This window comes from Dunckerocampus dactyliophorus, chromosome 11, assembly GCF_027744805.1.
Source record: "Dunckerocampus dactyliophorus isolate RoL2022-P2 chromosome 11, RoL_Ddac_1.1, whole genome shotgun sequence".
Taxonomy (NCBI): domain Eukaryota; kingdom Metazoa; phylum Chordata; class Actinopteri; order Syngnathiformes; family Syngnathidae; genus Dunckerocampus; species Dunckerocampus dactyliophorus.
The window spans coordinates 6,973,946-6,992,141 of NC_072829.1; the positions used below are offsets into that span (position 1 = coordinate 6,973,946).

At 39.8% G+C, this 18,196-nt stretch overlaps 2 protein-coding genes across 3 annotated transcripts in view; both read right to left on the reverse strand.

Moving 5' to 3' along the window:
* Positions 1-12,381, reverse strand: part of fgfrl1a (fibroblast growth factor receptor like 1a) — a 66,475-nt gene extending 54,094 nt beyond the window's left edge. Inside the window, exons 1-2 of the mRNA XM_054791931.1 lie at positions 11,997-12,381; positions 10,640-10,753 (exon numbers count right to left, since the gene is read on the reverse strand). Of these exons, the coding sequence (XP_054647906.1) occupies positions 10,640-10,709 (70 nt within the window). The 5' untranslated portion in view covers positions 10,710-10,753; positions 11,997-12,381. The remainder of the gene's footprint in view (positions 1-10,639; positions 10,754-11,996) is intronic.
* Positions 12,382-13,845: 1,464 nt separating this feature from the next.
* LOC129190191 (thiosulfate sulfurtransferase/rhodanese-like domain-containing protein 2) lies at positions 13,846-18,175 on the reverse strand. 2 transcript variants are annotated; one of them, XM_054792676.1, is made up of 9 exons: positions 17,874-18,175; positions 17,177-17,454; positions 16,996-17,104; positions 16,788-16,907; positions 16,354-16,459; positions 15,257-15,372; positions 15,006-15,164; positions 14,512-14,650; positions 13,846-14,350 (listed from the first exon to the last, which is right to left on the reverse strand). In XM_054792676.1, the coding sequence occupies exons 1-9, from the start codon at positions 17,994-17,996 to the stop codon at positions 14,235-14,237; spliced, it is 1,266 nt and encodes a 421-aa protein (XP_054648651.1). In that variant the 5' UTR covers positions 17,997-18,175; the 3' UTR covers positions 13,846-14,234. The 2 variants fall into 2 exon arrangements, with proteins under 2 accessions (XP_054648651.1, XP_054648650.1); XM_054792675.1 differs by having other exon boundaries at positions 13,846-14,441.
* Positions 18,176-18,196: the final 21 nt, after the last annotated feature.

The following is an 18,196-nucleotide window of genomic DNA, read 5'->3' on the forward strand; positions in this document are numbered from 1 at the left end:
ATGAATGAATAAGACGTTGGCTGAATGCAATGCTGTGCAAAGTGTACCGGTCGGCCATTTCCATCCTGCAGCTTGTTCATTCAAGATAAATAAAAGTGCACGCAATGGCTAGTTTCGCTTACGATTATGTCAACAATTATTTATTTATTATTTGAATAACCGATTAATCAGTCAATTATTTTGGCGACTAATCCATTCATCCAATTTTCATAAAAACGCATTTTTAATTTCTGCCTCTTTATTCAGAAATAGAAGATTTGAACTGACAGAGCAAATAAGTGCACAAACACCAGGTTGCCACTTGAATATTTTGTTACAATAATGTTAAATAATAAAAAAATCTAAAATGTTTGTCAAATAGCTTCAGCAAAACAATAAATGTACACAAAAATACAATCATGATCATTTTCTTACTGGATTCATCTGAAGCTTGTTGTTTCAATCAATGGAGTAATCGGTTAGGCCTTAGATGGACCAAATTAATATGAAGCAAACACCTACAGTTAGTGGTGGGGTCCGCAACATATCAGAAAAGAGGCAAAAATGGCCATCACTGTTTTCCAAAGTCAAAGGTGATGTGTGTGAATGTCTTGTTTTGGCTAAAACACAAATACAGTATAATAGCTCTGCTTTCATGGATGACAAAGGAAATTAAAAAATATTCGTATTTGAGAGGATGAAATCAGAGGATATGTACATATTTAAATCAAAAAAACATTAATCGAATACCAAAATAGTTGTCGATTAATTGGGTAATCGATTAACCATTGATTAATCAATTAATTGTTGCAGCTCTAGTCAACATAAAGTGGTTGTATTAGATATAATACAGTAGTTTGCTTTGTCCAATATAACACAGTTTATCATATATGGTAATGGTAATGGTTTAATTAATCCTGAACATGCATACAAGTCACACTGGAGCACAATTCACAATTTTGCATGTCCAAAAAGGAGTAGGAAGAAGCAAGGCTTATTTAATCCTACTCCTGAGCAATGCTAGTCAAGGTTTATACTTACTGAAAGGAAGCTACAGACTTAATGATAATTACTGATAAAATGGTTGACAAAATCGTAGCTAGATAATGAGTGAGTACAGACCATGTACTCCCCAGAATGAAGAGCTAGTAGTCAGTGTAGTGGTGGTTAGGTATAGTATTGTATTGTCTCTTCTTCGTTGTATATACAGTATGTATATTGACCTACATTGAATTGGTTTTAGCATCTTTAATGTACAACATGTATCAAAATGGCTCCCTCCACATCCTTCACTAAAGCCTGAAATTTAATTCTTTATTCAAAACCTTTTGGACAATTGTATGCTTCCAACTTTGTGGGAACACACTGAGGAAGACCCTTTTCTGTCCCTCCGGCACGAGAGTAAAATTGGAGACTAGAACCAGGTCCAACATCAGAAAGTCGTTTCAAAAAAGAGAAGAGCTAAAAGCTGCGAAGGCTCCACTTTTTCTTTTTAAAACATCCATCTTCCAAGTTACCTTCTGACATTTCTCCACCGCAAGCGGCAACAAAACATTTCTATGAACAGACAGAATAAAAGATTTAAAAATACAATAGGCAAACACGGGATACACAGACTGTAAAACCACATGCTAACAACACAGCATTATGGCGGCGGCGGCTATTTTGGTCAAGCCACTGTGTTGTTCAGTGGGGGTCCTGATGTGTTGTTACTGTCTCCTCCTGAGAAGGCGTGTGCTGTGTCATTCAAACACACACAAACACGCACACACACTCGCTGACCTCTCCCTAATGCACTGACCGACCTCCGACCTCCAGAGCTGTGAGGCTGACCAAACATACACCAACCCCACAGAGAGAACACGACATCCACATAGTGCTGCACTGCAGTGGCCAACGAGGGACGACTTCACATACAACATATGGACAAAAGTACTGGGACAGCTACTGGTGCTGAAAAGTCAAGGAGTCTGTGCGGAGTCTGTGCTGCTAAAACACCTTCCACTCTTCTGGACAGATTTTCCACAATATGTTGGAAAACAGTGGTCCCTTGTTTATCACAGTTAATTGGTTCCCAGCTCGACCTCGATAAGTGAATTTCCGTGAAAGTAGGATTCAATGTTAATAAACTGAATATTTTTGTAGTTAGGGGCATAGAAAACCTGTTTATGACTTACTAAATACGTTTTTTACCATTATTAGAGCCCTGTAGACATGAAATAACACCCCTATACTCACCTTTACACGCTGATTATTCTTTGTTTATGATGGGATCTCTGCAGGGACAAGCATGCTTTTCTGTACTGAAACAGGAAAGGGTCTTCGCCCAAGGGTTCCCACAAAGATAAGAGCTGTGTCTCAATACTTGTGTCCATATAGCACATTTCTGTACAGGTATGCTTAAAATAGAATAGGCTTTATTGCCATTACACAGTTTGACACAACGAAATTGTAAGGGTACTCCTCCACGGCAGTGCACACTTAGAAAATTCAAAAACAGAATAGTTTAGGAAATAAAAAAGATAAATAAAAAAAAAACACATATACAAGTAAAACTATGCATATTTAAAAAGACATACAAAAATAGTGCAAATATGGATAGGAAGCTAGTATCTCTATATCTGTATAAATAGGGGTGGGGGAAATAATCGATTCTTAGATGCATCGCGATGCGGACAGTGACAATTATTAATTGATTCATAAATGGCAATAATCGATGCTGACGTAACAAAAAAAATGGAACGAAAAGACGGAAAGCGTAAGTCCCATCCGGACAGTTTACGGTGGTGCACCAAAGTGTAAGATGCTAACAAAATGGCTGAACGTAAACTCCGACCCTCTCCAGATGGATTAAAAGCGAGCGCCTGGAAGCACTTTGGCTTTCACGTAGTTGAAGATAACAAAAATGAGCTGGACAACAGCCAGACAACATGCAAGCTTTGTCATACAATCTTACAATATTTTGGGAGCATGACAAATATGACAAACCACATAGCACGTTTCCACCCGAACCAGGAGGAAAAACATCCAGCTAAAGTTGCTGCCAACCAGAAAACCATCAAGCAGGTGATAACTAATTTTCCACCCCACTCGGAAAAGTGTTTCTGCTTGAAACACTTTTATTGCGAAGGATTTGTGGCCCCATTTGGTTGTTGAGAAGCAAGGCTTTCATGCTTTGCTACGCACTTTGGAACCCAGATACAGCAAAAATATTTTGCCAGACATTCTATGCTCAGGATTTTAGTTTGAATTCAGAAGTCTATTATTTATTTGTGAATAATGGCAGATTTGTTTAATGTTGTTAATTTTATATATACTGCTACTGGTGCACTTTACTTTTCCTGCTGGTTCTGTGCAATGGGAAATACAGTATGTTGGTAAATGTAACCTTCCAATTATTAAAAGATAATGGAAGTAATTTTAACTGTGGATCATTACAAATATGCTTTGTTTTAGTAGTACACAGTGAGTAAAAAGAAATTATAGATAGAAAAAAATTATGCATAAAAAAACTGACAAACTAATCACAAAAAAAGATGTATCAAGATGCATCATAAATAGTTTTATGAATTGTAATCGCATCGAGTCGTGAGGTGGCCCGAGATTCAACAGAAAATCAAGCTACACTTGCAGCCAGAAGTCAAGCTTGTAGCTCGTAAGCAACCATTCCTCACCAAAGATCTTATCTCTTCACATCCACGTGACAACATCCAGACCACCATGCCGCTGCTGCTGGCCCACCATTAGCCAGCTCAAAGCAAATGTTGACTTTATCTAAATGTGGGCTAATAGCCTCTAACAACAACAGGCTCTGTAAAACTGCAAAATACCGACGACGGAGGTGACCTATGACCCCAGCATTTCTTACCGGATGCTATTCCATTCAAAAGGGTTCATGTTTTGACAAAGACTAATAATCCCAATAAGTTTGAAGAAGATGAATTGTGGGGGGGGAAAGACAGGTGACAGGGAACATATATTGATTTGCCTTTTGACGGCAGCTACCTTAAGCACTTTATGCTTCAAGATCCATAGGGTTCTTCTCCAATAGAAAACGACAATGAGTGGCATACTGTGTCAAATATTTAAGATGTACAGTGTTCTTGCAGCAAAGAATGAGACTACTGTACAGTGGTCTCATTCGGAATATGTCAGGGGGCTGGGTGACATCATCACCCGACACAATCTTTAATAACTCCAAAAAATTTTGAGTCAATTGCAATTAAACACAATCAATCATTTTTACGGCACAAATGATTGCAATATTTATTTTTTTTGGCGCAAATGGGGATCTGGGTGAAATTTGATTGAGCGATAAAAGAATCTTTAATAACTCAAAAACTAAAAAAACAGGCGATCATTTTAATGGCACAAACCTGGAATAATACACACGGCTGACATCACTCCTACGCCAGGCTTAACACATTAGCACACTCTGTTGTTGTGATCACGAGAGCTCTATCCGGCCGCTGCTGGATAGGCATGCTGCAACGGAGTTTGGAATCGACTGCTTCTACCAGAGTGCCCATTTTGGAGATTTAGAAGCATGCCGATATAATGTGATACTCGATTTGTTGTTTTTTTGTTGATATTGGCCCGATATCAATATCCAATCGGGGCACCGCTAATAATTTCAGTTTTAATTATTAAAAAATTGAAAAGTGGCAGATATAATCTGGCAGATATTTTATCAGGCGATCCAAATGTTGGCGATAACGTTCCGTCGAGTGGTTGCAATTCACTATTAACTCATTGACTGCCAGCCATGTTCAGGGAGTTTTTGGCCATTTTTGCTGAACTTTCAAGACCCACAGAATAATGGCTTTGAGGACTACATATTTAAATAACAATACTTTAGACTCTCTTCTTTCATCAGAAATAAAATGTTTGTTTCTATTTTTGGGTCTTTAGATATTGGCAGTAGAACATAGGGTAGTTACAGCAAAAACACCCGATTTTCACCAAAAAACAGACAAAACAAGCTTTTTCTGCAGAGAAGCAAATTCAAGCAGAACGGTGACTGATGTCCATATTTTTTAGTTTTAGTGACACCTCAAACATCTGAACAGTTGTTTACTTCTATGAAACAACAAAAATAAAACAGGAAAAAAGGATTGTGATGACAAAATAACTGCATTTCTTCACAGATTTAGAACATAACGCATAAAACATAACACAAAATAATAATCTATTGACAGATGTTTGAACTATTTGCAGATATGTGTGTGTGTAAACAATTTACAATATTTACAGTTTGTGTGTGTGCGTGTGTAAACTATTTATAGAAGTGTGTGTGTAAACTATTTACAGTATGTGTGTGTGTGCGTGTGTAAACTTTATAGAAGTGTGTGTGTGTATAAACTATTTACAGTATTAATAGTTATTTACAGTATGTGTACAACTCTGAACTGCTTCCCGTGTTAGGCTCGACAGAAAGACATATATATCGGTCTAACATCGTTTAAAAGGTAATCAATAGATTGAATCGATACTAGGAAATAAAGCATTGGATTTAAGCATGACAGGCTTTACATGGATGTGTGGTTTTTTTAGCACTTTTAATGATAAAGACGTTAAACGTTACTGGATTCAGTCTGCCTGTCTGTGACGTCATCGTCATCGTCTTCCAGGAGTTGTAGTGGACGTATGAAACACAGTTGATTCGCTTCTTCTTACATTGAGCCGTACGTCAACATAGCCGCCATATTGGATGAGGCAACAGTCAGAGCGGAGAACGTGCCTCAATCATGTGCTGCATGGAAGTGTACGACTCGTTTTACTGGCCAAACCAAATCCCAGGGAATAATCTTTCACAGGTAAGACTAAACAATTACCTTTGATAGTATTTGGCCCATAAACTTCATGTTTGGCCATTATCGTTTTGAGAGCATAACGTTGTGGAAAATACTGTAATCTCGCGCACAATTCATTCATTGTCATCTCCCATTCTGTCACCATTTTCAGACATATTCGCATACACATACATGAAACATGTCAGTCATGAATACGTATCCCGTGATGCATACACAGGCACACACAGTGCTGGCAGAACAAATGTCGAGTGACGAGATTAAGAATGTGGGATAGTTGACGTCACTTTGTACTAGCAAAATTCTGACTGAATGTGACTGGGTGATTGAATAAGTGTAGTATAAGCATGAGTTATAATATGTTCATTCGGCCAGTTCAGGTGAGAAAGTTTCAACACCTAATTGAAGATACCATACCACATTCATTTGCTGAGGAATTTGCATAATGTCCCTCACCTGTGGGTGCAAAGTGCAGGATTGCACTATTTAAAGTAAATAATTACTGAATCGTTTAGGATCGTATTGTTCTAAATGAACCAAATTCGTCCTTGAATCGTATCGGCAACCACGAATCGTGATATGAATCGAATTGTTATTGAAACTAATCGTTACACCATGAGTGTGCACCATTTTGTGCTTTTTATATTTACTTTGCCCACCAAGCACCTCAGTAACTGTTGACTGTCGGGACGAAGGCTCTGCTGCACCTCCAGCGGTAGCGGTATCAATTCATCAGTGTTCATGCGCTCACCCTGTTCATTCTGTTTAAAAGTCAAATATTCCTACACTGGGGCTGTGGCATTTGGCTTAGGAACCATCGCTTTTGTGCCTTCATTCATATTAAGTTAGCTCACGGTGCTAGCTTGTGCTAACGCTAATCTGGCAGACTTCTCTGTGTATCAACTCACTTGCAGCCCCGCCTCAGAGATGGATGGAGAAGCCAACAAAACAACTGTACTCATTTAAGAGTATTGTTACTTTATAACAATTTTACTCAAGAAAAAGATACGCAATGTTACACATATCAGTATCGGTTGATACTGAAATCGGAAATTGAGAGTTGGACAATATCGGCATATCGTTTATTGGCAAAAAAGCCAAATTCTGACATCTCTAATTATTATTACTATGTATTATTCTTATTTATTATGTACATTGCACTACAAATTTAATGTGATCTGTTCTGTATTTATTTATTCTTATTCTATTTTGTTATTTTTCTTATCTCATGTCCTGCCTTGGTTGTTTACATTTTTATTAGTATCATGGGAAACGTGACTTCCAAGCAAGATCGACGAGCTGGCAAGAACGTCAAGACCTTCAGAGCGTGCAGCTTCACTGAATGGCTAACAGCTAGCGCCCCAGATGCTAACGTGGAGCTAGCCAACTTCAGGGCAGTCCTGTGGACAGCGTAAAGGAGGTGGGCTTGCACTGTCAGTGAACAAACTGTGGCATCATCCTGGCCATGTGAACATTAACATGTCCATCTATACAGCATTTTTTTTTTATATCGGTTATCAGAAACAAACCTGAAACCGATATCTACCGATATCACATTTTTATGCTAATATCGGGCCGATAATATTGGCCCATCCCTAGTTATGATGTTTTTACTTTGCAATATCAGCAATGGCCAGCTTATTTTTACACAGTATGACAGATGAGAACATCAAAATGTGACGCAAAACATTGTTTGTACAGCTAGTAAAGATTTTCCCATGGCCATAGTTTATTTACTGTGAGAAAAATCCTGAGTTCTAACTGATTACGCAATCAATACGCAATCAATTGATGAGGAGCAATGTGTAAATACTTTAGACCACACCTTTGTCCCGTATGTGCTGGTGGGTGTGAACAAGCACCTTTATGATTTGTGCAGCTGTTTGAGGTCTCTTCCTGTTAAAAAAAAAAAAAAAACGCCACACATTCCCACCAGCCCGCGTCCACCCCCATATAAGCCCCATAAGCCACAAGGCCCACAAGCCATCAACCACCGCGGGCTTTGTGGCCTCCTCCTCCTCCACCTTCTCTATTACCGCTCACAGTTAGCGTTAGCATGCTAATTACATTCCTCAGTGATGGACATGTGCCTCTGAAGGTGACAGGCTGGGGTTTGCGGGTCTTATTTTAGAATGTTTCCATCTTTGCTGTTTGCAGCCTCTAATTGAGATTGGTACTTAAGAAAGAAAACTGACTTAGTTTTATGAGCTCGGAGTACTATTTTTTTTTTATGCATTGTACTGTACTTAAGGACTTTTTGACACGGGTACAAGAAAATAAAATGCAATATTGTCGCCAATTTCTTAGTGAAACTAAATGGTAAAATTCAGACAGACAGGTGGGGTCTATCTATGAATCACCACATTGGGATTACACTAATCCAAGGATGTCCAGCCTATGTAGATACTGTATGCTAGAACTGTATAAATTTTTTTAAAATTAATGTAAAAAAAAACAACCGAAAAAAAACAGCCTGCATATAGGTTTTGCTTTAAATGTGAGAGTATTAATAGCATGGACTTACAGCACACTTTTTTGCTAATTTTTCAATAAATTTTACAAATATTTCTTTAAAAAAATGTTTATCTTATTATGAGTTTATTCTCATAATATTATGACTTTATTCTCTTAATATTTTAACTTACCCCAATTTTTTTAAAATGTTTTTTTGCTTGTTTTTCATATAATTTATTATGACTGAAAATAACGTCTTTTTTCTTGAATGTTTCAACCTTATGCTTCTTAAAAAAACCCTTGAGAGTCCAACTGGTCTCTCTTAATAATTATTCTCTTAATAATAATAGTCTTTTCCATTTTGTTAGCTTTCTTGTTTCTTTTTTTAGAGTAGAATGTATTATGACTCTCTTAATATTACAGCATTTTACTAATATTTCAACTTTATTCTTGTAAAGTCACTGAATATGCCGAGAACCAATAAAATAGCAACCACGTGCCGCATAAGACCCCCCGGTGTCTCCATTAATCTGTCAATTTAATACAAATGTGAAATATTTATCATCCCTTCGAACATTGCGTCCTCACTCGATCGCGGTTTTAAAAAAATGAATGAATTAATAAATGATCACCATTTTATGGTTGAACATGATCCTTTTTTTAAATTCATATTAAGCAAATTGTACATATTCATGGCCTGAATTAAGGCATTGAAAAGACGTGCCATGAAGTGTAACACAGTATCTATGACGTGTTGTGTGCGCCTTTAAGAAGGGGGGCATTGGAAGTGACGTGTGTGACATCAGCTAGCTAGAGTTGACTGTTAGCTGAGTGCTAGCAGCAGGTTGGCAGTGTAGAGAGTGTCCGACAGCAGCTCCTGTGTGAATGTTCACTGAATGTGTCCTCTGCTTGTTAATAAAGCAATTGAAGTGCATCGTGAGTCTCTCCTTATCCACAAACTGTGGCAGTAGAGTAGTATTCTACACTGGTTTCTAGGTGTCGGTAATGTTACATTGATGAGAACAGGAAGTACGCTGTCAATGCTAAAGTGTGAGTCTATCTTATTTATTTGGTAATACAAGTGTAAAGGTGACTATAGGGGTGTTATTTCATGTCTACAGGGCTCTAACAACGGTAAAAAAAAAACATATTTAGAAGATCATAAACAGGTTTTCTATGCTCTAACCACAAAAACATTCCATTTATTAATATTGAATCCTACTTCATGGAAATCCACTTATCACCATCAGGTCTGGAACCGATTAACCGAGATAAACGAGGGATGATTGGATACTGTTTTTCCACATCATTTTATTCAGTTTAAGTGCATGTCTTGTCTTGTAGATGTATGCACCATAATTAATACCTCACTAAAAAGAATCATGCGATTTTGTCCAGCCAATCCCTAAACAAAAGGTGATCATAACGGCTCAAAAGTAACAAATTTATGTATGTAAAAATAAGAAATAACAATAATAATAAAAGCAAACTGCAGGATGAAAATGGTCCTTGGGCCGCAGTTTGGACACCCCTTCAGTATAACAACCCTTGTGGGAGGTCACATGACAATAATACAGCTATCCTTTGCCCTCTCCTTTCCTTCTCGCTTCTTCCCCCGCTGTTACGTTTGTTTTTCTCCCTTGGCCCGTGTCCTTCCTGCCCTCCAACGACCCTTCCTGCCTTTGCGTCGCTTCCGTGTCTGCAGCCTTGCTTCCATTGACAGGCTGCGGGCAGTGAGGTGGGGGGGTTAGGAAATGCCTGGCAAACATCGCTAATAGGCTAATCTAATCTCATCTCATCTCTTTGCGCTCTAAGGCCCTGTGTTTACTTTTGGCCCCGTGTCTGTGCGGCCTGGCTGAATGCAGCTTTGTTCCCACTCCAAAACTCATCACCGGAATGATCTCAGGCCTGGGCGCCGACCCCACGGCGGCGACGACGACGACAACAACGCATCCACATGCTTGTTTGTTTTTCTTGTACTGCTCTGTAGATGACCACCCACCTCACTGCAGCCATGTTGTCTCTCTTCAACTACCAGGGCCACCCATGGTGAGGCACATATAGCTACATTAATGAGGCAGCAAACACACTATATGGACAAAAGTATTGGGACGCTACAGGGAGTCTACAGCAGTCTTTGCAGCCACAACAGCTTCCACTTTTCTGCAAGATTTAGGACCTGGGGGAGGGTCTGTCGGTGTTCAGTATCTTATATCCATTAGAGTGGATGTGCACCTTTAACCAGATCTGCACCAAAACCTACCAGCCCCTCTTCACACCATCTTACGAATTAGTACTAATTACTAGTACTTTTGTTGTACTTTCGTCAATAAACGATAGTTAAAGTGATCTTAAGCTATCCATGCAGGAAATTCTAGGAGGGTCAATGTCCTCACCTCTGGCAGCACAGCACATCAGGACCGACTCCAGCAGCAGCAGCAGCATCAGACGGGACAGTGGCCTCATGCTGGTTTTAGTTTGGGAAGAAGAGGACAGAAGACGTCTTCAGCCTGAAGAAGAAACATGGGGGCGGGGGGAGGATAACTTTAAATATGTTTTTTAATCATCAAAACACACACTGAGCTGAGGTACTCATTTTAAAATTGGCAGATGTATTTATAAGCTACAGACTGTGGAGCAGACATGGATCACACTGAAGGGGCAACTATAATATAATAGTTATAATATTTTACATTATAATTACAGTATATATTATTAGAATTAATATATGATTTATATTAACTATATTCATTCATATAATTAATAATTATAATCTAGTATTATTATTATTATTATTATTAATAAAAAAAATAATTTATTGTTACATTATGCAATATTGTATATTATTATTAATATGATTTATTTTATCTTTTCCCTGATAAAAAGCAAATATTTCAACATAAATAAAATTCATAAACGCAAGGAGTTCAGAACAAATCACAGGTCCACGCCACGAAAATAAAGCTGTCAGAACTCAACAGAGATTTTCTGCAATTCCAACATGTATTATTGATTTGGTCATTCCATGATTTATGATATCCACCTGTTCACCCGTGCAAGTGTCTCTTGTCTTTTTGCAGTGACTTGTTCACCAGCTGAATCTTCTCACGATCTGATTTGACTTTTTTTTTTTTTTAAGATTTACTTCAACAGGAACGGCCACAAAGTCCATAAACTCCAAGTAAACTCGTTTTTATTGAGACGAATCAAATTGTGTGTTGATGTTACCAACACAACACAACAAAACATTGCAAAATAGCTCATTCACTTCAATTAATATCAGTCATAAATGTCACATTAAACGTCAAAACTTTGAGCTTGTTAAATGATCTTTCCAAACAAATTGCTTGGAACTTTTAGTGGATTGCCTTTTTAGAAGATAGCAACAACATAAATAAACAGTATTGCAAGGGTTTCCTAACTTTTCCCACCGAGGAGGGCCACTCTGATACATTTTGTGCATTAAAAATGCTGAAACCAATACACTCATTAATAATGAATTAGTTTTACTTAAGCTGAGGACAAGTAAAACAAGCTGTGGGCCAAAAATGCCCCCTGGGCCGCAGTTTGGACACCCCTGCAGTAATTATGATAAAGAAATTAAAGGTAAAAAAAAAAACCCACAAAATCATTGGATGATCTTAACAAATGTTCAAGTAAAAATATGCGTATAATTACTTGCCGTGGGATCGATAGACAAATTTGCAGTTTCGGCCACAAATGTGATTCGTTAATATTAGAAATGTGACTTACGTGAATGTTACCAGCACGGAGAGGATCAACGCCGTTAGTTAGTCCCGCCAACAAGGTTTTAAAAGAATGCTTTAATGACGTCTATCACCTCATCCGGTTCGAAGTGATCAGTTTAAGTTGGAAATGGGATAAAAATTTAAATGAAACAAGGAAAAGAATGCAGACTTTTGTCAAAGTTTGATGACAAATGTCCCCAAGGCAAACACCAGCACGAGCCGCGAGCAGGAAGAAAGGCGAGCACCTAACAAAACAAAAATATAATACAATCTAAAAATAGCTCAACGTTCACCGGTCGGAGAGGGACTAAAAAATTATGCCCCGGGGTCCGGCTCGACTAAAGCGGTTGGGCACAGTCCTCACACTTTGAGCCGCAGGCAGGAAAACAAACTGCTGGCCACCGTCTGTCCCTGCACGGAACTTTCAGCCAATCACACGTGAGGCCAATCAGCGATGGGACCAATCAGAAGGCAGCATACTGATTTGGAGGGGTTTGCGTTGAAATAATGATGGCATACAATTACTGCCATAAAATGACGCCAAATATGAATTACAGATGCCTTTCGTCTTCTTTTGTTATTATTAGACTCTCATTGAGCGGTACAAGCATGGCAACTTTGTGTGTGTGTGTTTTTTTTTTTACCAATACCAATTAAACTTACTAGATTATAAAAAGAATAAAACTAGAAGAAACCCCACTGCATAGAGAGCTAAATATTAATCTTCACAATCTTGTTTGGGCTCTGATTTGAGGTCACGTCATGGGAAAATGCTGCCACCTGGTGGCTTTCAAGATTCAAGAGAGTTTTATTGTCATGTGCATAGTACAACAGCAGTTATACCATGCAATGAAAATCTTATTCTGTTCATTCTCCCAAGAAAAGAAAGAAAACAAATGAAAGAATAAGAACATAAGAAACATAAACACATATACCAATAAATTAAGCAACAACAACAGAAGAGACATTAATACAAATAAATAATACAAATAAATAAATAAAGTGCTATGAGTGTGCGTGTGTTGCGTGCGGCGTGTGCGAGTGCTTCGTTGAGGAGTCTGATGGCCTGTGGGTAAAAGCTGTTTGTCAGTCTTGTGGTCCTGGACTTCAAACTCCTGTAGCGTCTGCCTGACGGTAGGAGTGTGAATAATGAGTGTTGTGGATGTGTGCTGTCCTTGATGAGGTTGTGTGTTCTGCGTAGGACTCTAGATTTATAAATGTCTTGCAGTGAGGGGAGGGCTGCCCCAACAATGTTCTGTGAGGTCTTGATCACCCGCTGGAGTGCCTTCCTATCACGTGTTGTACAGTTACCGTACCAAACAGTGATGGAGGCGGTAAGGACACTTTCGATAGTGCATCTGTAGAAGCAACTCAGGATTGTGGTGGACATGCCAAATTTCCTCAGTCTTCTCAGGAAGTACAGTCTCCTTTGGGACTTCTTCAGAATTTGTTGGGTGTTGTGAGACCAGGTGAGGTCCTCGCTGATGTGTGTGCCAAGGAACTTGAAGGTTTTCACCCTCTCCACCTCAGTCTCATCAATAAACAGGGATCTATGCGGCTCCTTTTCCCTTGTTCTTGGGTCGATGATCATCTCTTTCTTTCAGGGGCTACTGCACAGGAAAACTGAGGTGACTGCAAAAAATATACAAGACTTCTATAGGACTTACTCTTATATTGACACATTACTCTGCTAAAACTGCTCTGTGCATTTAGTTGAATTGCACCACCAAGTATCCCATTTCAACCCATATGGTGAAATATCAAGCCAGCATCTTCCTCTGCATTTTGGGTCCAAATGCTACCAACCATGACTAATGATTCACTGGAAAATATTACAGCCAGCAGGATCCAGTGTGCAGTCCTTTATTGATTAAAAAAATGCCCAGAAGGAACACATGTACACAAGTAAAAGCCTTTTTTAGCTGAAGGGCTGCTATGCACAAAATGTCAATTCAAATGTTTTTGGTCGATTCCAATTCATTAGGAATACCTGTACACCTGTGAGCTCCAATAAAAGAGCCATATAATATGTAGTTGTGGTTTCAAGTGGTGTTCAAAGACACTGTTTCATGCTGAGAAGTGTTTCTAATATTTTGTTTACTTTATTGAGCTGCACAGGAGGGTCAAAACTTGCCAAATCTTTAAAAATATTGATTCAGCTCTTCTCTTGGATGTCAGTAGATGGTGTACCTAATAAAGTGGCTGATTAGGATCACCGCGTGTTTACGTCGAGCTGGTCACTTCACGTCCTGAGGGATTCTGAGACGTCCATCGGTGCACTCGCACTCCTCTTTGCGCAGCACACTGTCCTGTTCTTTGCTGCCGCAGGTGGGGCAGCAGGCCATATGCCCGTCCGACCTGCAAGCGGAACAGGACAGAACCAGCTGGCAGCAGAACCGGGTGGTGCACAGCTCGTACTTGTCCCAGGGGCGTCTACAGTACCTGCAGCCTGAAGGAGACGATCTGTACTAAGACCTCTCAGCAAGATGAACCTATTTTGTAAGTTCTGGTCCACTTACTAGAGATGACGTCATGGTTGGAGGAGATGGTGTAGCGCTCATCAAAAACAAAAAGCTTCCCTCGATAGAAGCCGTCTGGGAATTGCTCCAGGTATTTGTGGATTCCGCCTTTCAGTTGGTAAACCTCTTTGCAAACTTGCTACAGGGGTATGAGGAGGAAGGGAGCCAAAACAGAGCTTAAACATTTCTGAAACTGAACCTCATACAAAGTCAGTTTGGAATCTGTAATAAACTATCCCCTTTAAAGCCATTAATATCATAAAAAAATTTTGTTTCACTCTTCATAAAAGGAACAAAAAATTGATTTATGGTATGAATCTGTCATTAATATGTGGCTTTGTGGCCAAAAAAAGCAGAAAAACATAAGACAGGAAGTTGTGCACAAATAATACATGGCCCCCTCGTGGCGCAACAGCAGCATGACACATGCGTGTTTTCTGTATAGAGCTCATTACGAATGAACAAAATGTGGCATCGTGGAATTAAAAACTCACTTTTGAGCGAAGGTAAGCGGAGCCTCGCTCACAGCGAATACCTCCTGTGCAGTACATGAGCACCTTCTTGTCTCGGAAAAGCTCCAGGTTCTGGTCCACGTAGTCCGGGAAGTAACTGAACTTGCGGATGTCAGGGGCCAGACACCGGGTAAACTGCCCCTGATGACGACAGAGAAAGTATTTAAGACTTAGCATTGGCCAAACTGACTTAAGAGCATCAAAGAAATAAGAAATAAAGAACGAGAGCGTACAATTTTACTCTCGTAAAAGTTGCGGCAGTCCAGCAGGATGGTGTCATTGCATGAATCTCCTCCAGCCAAAAGTGCCTCCACTTCTTTGTGAAACTCCTCAGGCTCCAGATGCACTCCTGGTAGACCAAACAGATGCAAGAAACATTTTTAAACACTCTAATGACATGATACACTACGTGACATGAAATGTAATACAATATCTGTGACTTGTTGTGTGTGCCTTTAAGAAGCGGGGTTTAGGAAGTGACGTGTGTGACATCAGCTAGCTAGAGTTGACTGTTAGCTGACCGCAAGCACAAGTTGGCAGTGTAGCGAGTGGCCGACAGCAGCTCCTGTGTGAATGCTCACTACATGTGTTCTCTGCTTGTCAAAAAAGTAATTGAAGTGCATCGTGAGTCTCCCCTTATCGCAAACTGAGGCAGTAGAGTGGTATTCTACGCTGGTCTCTAGGTGTCAGTAATGATACATTGATGAGGCCAGGAAGTATGCCGTCAATGATAACGTGGGAGTCTGTGTTATACTCAACAAAAATATAAATGCAACACTGAACTCAAAGATGTAAAACTTTTTCCATGAACACAAAAGGCCTAGCGCTCTCAAATATTGTTCACAAATCTGTCTAAATTGGTGTTAGTGAGCATTCATCATTCATGATTCATAATCAATCCACCTCACAGGTGTGGCATGCCAAGATGCTGATGACACAGCATGATTATTTCACAGGTGTGCCTTCGGTTGGCCACAATAAAAGGCCACTCCAAAATGTGAAGTCTAGCTGTATTGGGTTTGTGTACATAGAAAAAGTTTTAGGTCTTTGAGTTCAGCTTGTTGAGTGTGTTTTTTTATGTCTAAGATGGCTTATTTCCTCTTATTATGTCTACAACATTAGGTAATACAAATGTAAAGGTGACTATAGTGATTTTTCTACAGTGATTTTACCCTTCTTTTCTGTAAAGCACTTTCAATTACCTTGTGTATGAATTGTGCTCTATAAATAAACTTGTCTTGCCTTGCCTATAGGGGTGTTATTTCATGTCTACGCAGGAAACATTTTTAAATCCTCTAAAATTGCAGTTGTGTTGTTAACTGAACAATACCTGCCAGTTGGTAGGAGATGATGTCAGGATCCAATCCCATCGGGACAATTTCCTTGAAGACTCCGACCTTCAGGCCTGTGAAACATTGTGGACCGCCATCGCTTGTCTGATCACAGACACGGTGTAATCAAGAGGTTATTTTACTACTTTGTAGCGACGTGGCACATAAACCAAAGAAGAAGCCATTAAAGTTTGGTACAGATGCAGATAAAAGGTGCAGATGGAGGAATTTACTTTAACTTTTCCTCATGACAGTCTGTTTGTGTTGGGGCCAAATGAGGTAGTGACAAAACAGCCCCAGCAGGTGGAGCTGTGGTGAAAAAAAAGCCTTGCAGACTATGTGGCTGTGTTTAAATTTATGCACTTGCACTTAGTATTTTGAGTGCATAAGTGCATTCATACTGAGGAGAAATGCAAAATGCAGCACTTGTTACCTTAAATTCCTCTTTGTCCATGCTGAAAAGAGGATGTGAGCACATGGCTTGCATGTAAAGGTCAGTGGCGACTTGAGTGCCACCCACTGTCCCATTGATGCCCTCTGTGGCGACCCTCACCTGTCATGATGCATTTATTGGACACATGATAGTTGGTTTCCATAGTAACTGACTTTGTGCGACCCAGCTAATCCTGGTGATTGCTCACCTTGCCAGTCAGGTGCAGGAACTCACACAAAGTTCTCTGCCAAGCACAGATGACGTGAGGCTCCTCAACTTGGCAGTAGCGATAATACAACAGAACTTTGCCGGGGCCTCTGAGCAGAAGAAGAAAAAGAGAGAGTTAAATTGAGACAAAAGTGAAACACAAGTGGAAATTAAGTAGGTACTTTTCAAGTTGCTCCACAGGGATGTGACTCATGTCTGGCATCCACGCAGACACGTCCACGCATTCATTCGTATGCTGATGTTTAGGTTCCTCTTCTACCTGGCTTAGCGTGCATTCGTACTCGGCCTGTGCCAGCTGCTGGATCTCGTTCCCGTGCGTCCTGGCGACATGCTTGTGAATGGCGGCGTCCTCATTGAAGATGTGGTCACAGCAGCACCAACACGGTCGTCCGTCTTCCTGGCCGCCTTCTCTCTTGGAAGCCACAAAGGCAGCAAACAACTGAGGAGGAGGAAACATCTGTGAAGCGCTTGCAGGAGAACAAACAATAAAAAATGCATGGTCATAAACGAGCACAATGTATGCCACCAGAAATCTTACGGTACAGTGAATTGCATTTCTAATGTAAAGGGTCTAAAAATTGCCTTTTAGGAACCTTATTACCAGGTACTGAGCACTACCAAGCTTTCCCATAAATTCCTTTACTTGTGGCGGCGCGCCTCAGTTAATTTTGGACCGCCACAGAAGGATTTAGGACCTTTTACTTTTACATTTGGCACAATCACATTCCATTATGCAAACTTGACGATGACATAAGTTTGGCTCCCGCACTTTGACCACCCTGACATACAGTACCAGGTCCAAACCATGCTAAGCGTTCAAAACACAGCTAGAAACTTATTTTTTTCAAAATCACTCACCTTTCTCTTGTTTAGGCTGTAGAACCTTCTCAGCGGTGCAGAGAGCTGCTTCTCATGTTTAAATCCACTGGGCGAAGACTCGTCCACGTCCCAGTCTACAAAATCTGAGCAAATTGCGGCCATGTTTGTTTGTTTGTTTTTTTTTAGCAGTGAGGCTAATGCTAGCCGGCTAATGCCTTCCGCAAGGCTACCATGTACGATTCACCTTCGTGGTATCATTATTTAATTTTAAAAAGCCTTGTGGGACTAAACATTTGGGAGTGGGTTTTTTTCGTAGCTGGTAAGAAAAAAAAGCTTCAGGTGATCAGGCCGGACAGAAAAAA

Coding starts and splice junctions, on each gene's coding strand:
- LOC129190191 (XM_054792675.1), bottom strand. CDS start 17,996: ATGGCCGCAATTTGCTCAGATTTTGTAGACTGGGACGTGGACGAGTCT. Junction 16,460..16,787: donor TGGACAAAGAGGAATTTAAG/GTAACAAGTGCT, acceptor GTCTGTGATCAG/ACAAGCGATGGCGGTCCACA. Junction 14,651..15,005: donor CCGCTTACCTTCGCTCAAAA/GTGAGTTTTTAA, acceptor ATACCCCTGTAG/CAAGTTTGCAAAGAGGTTTA.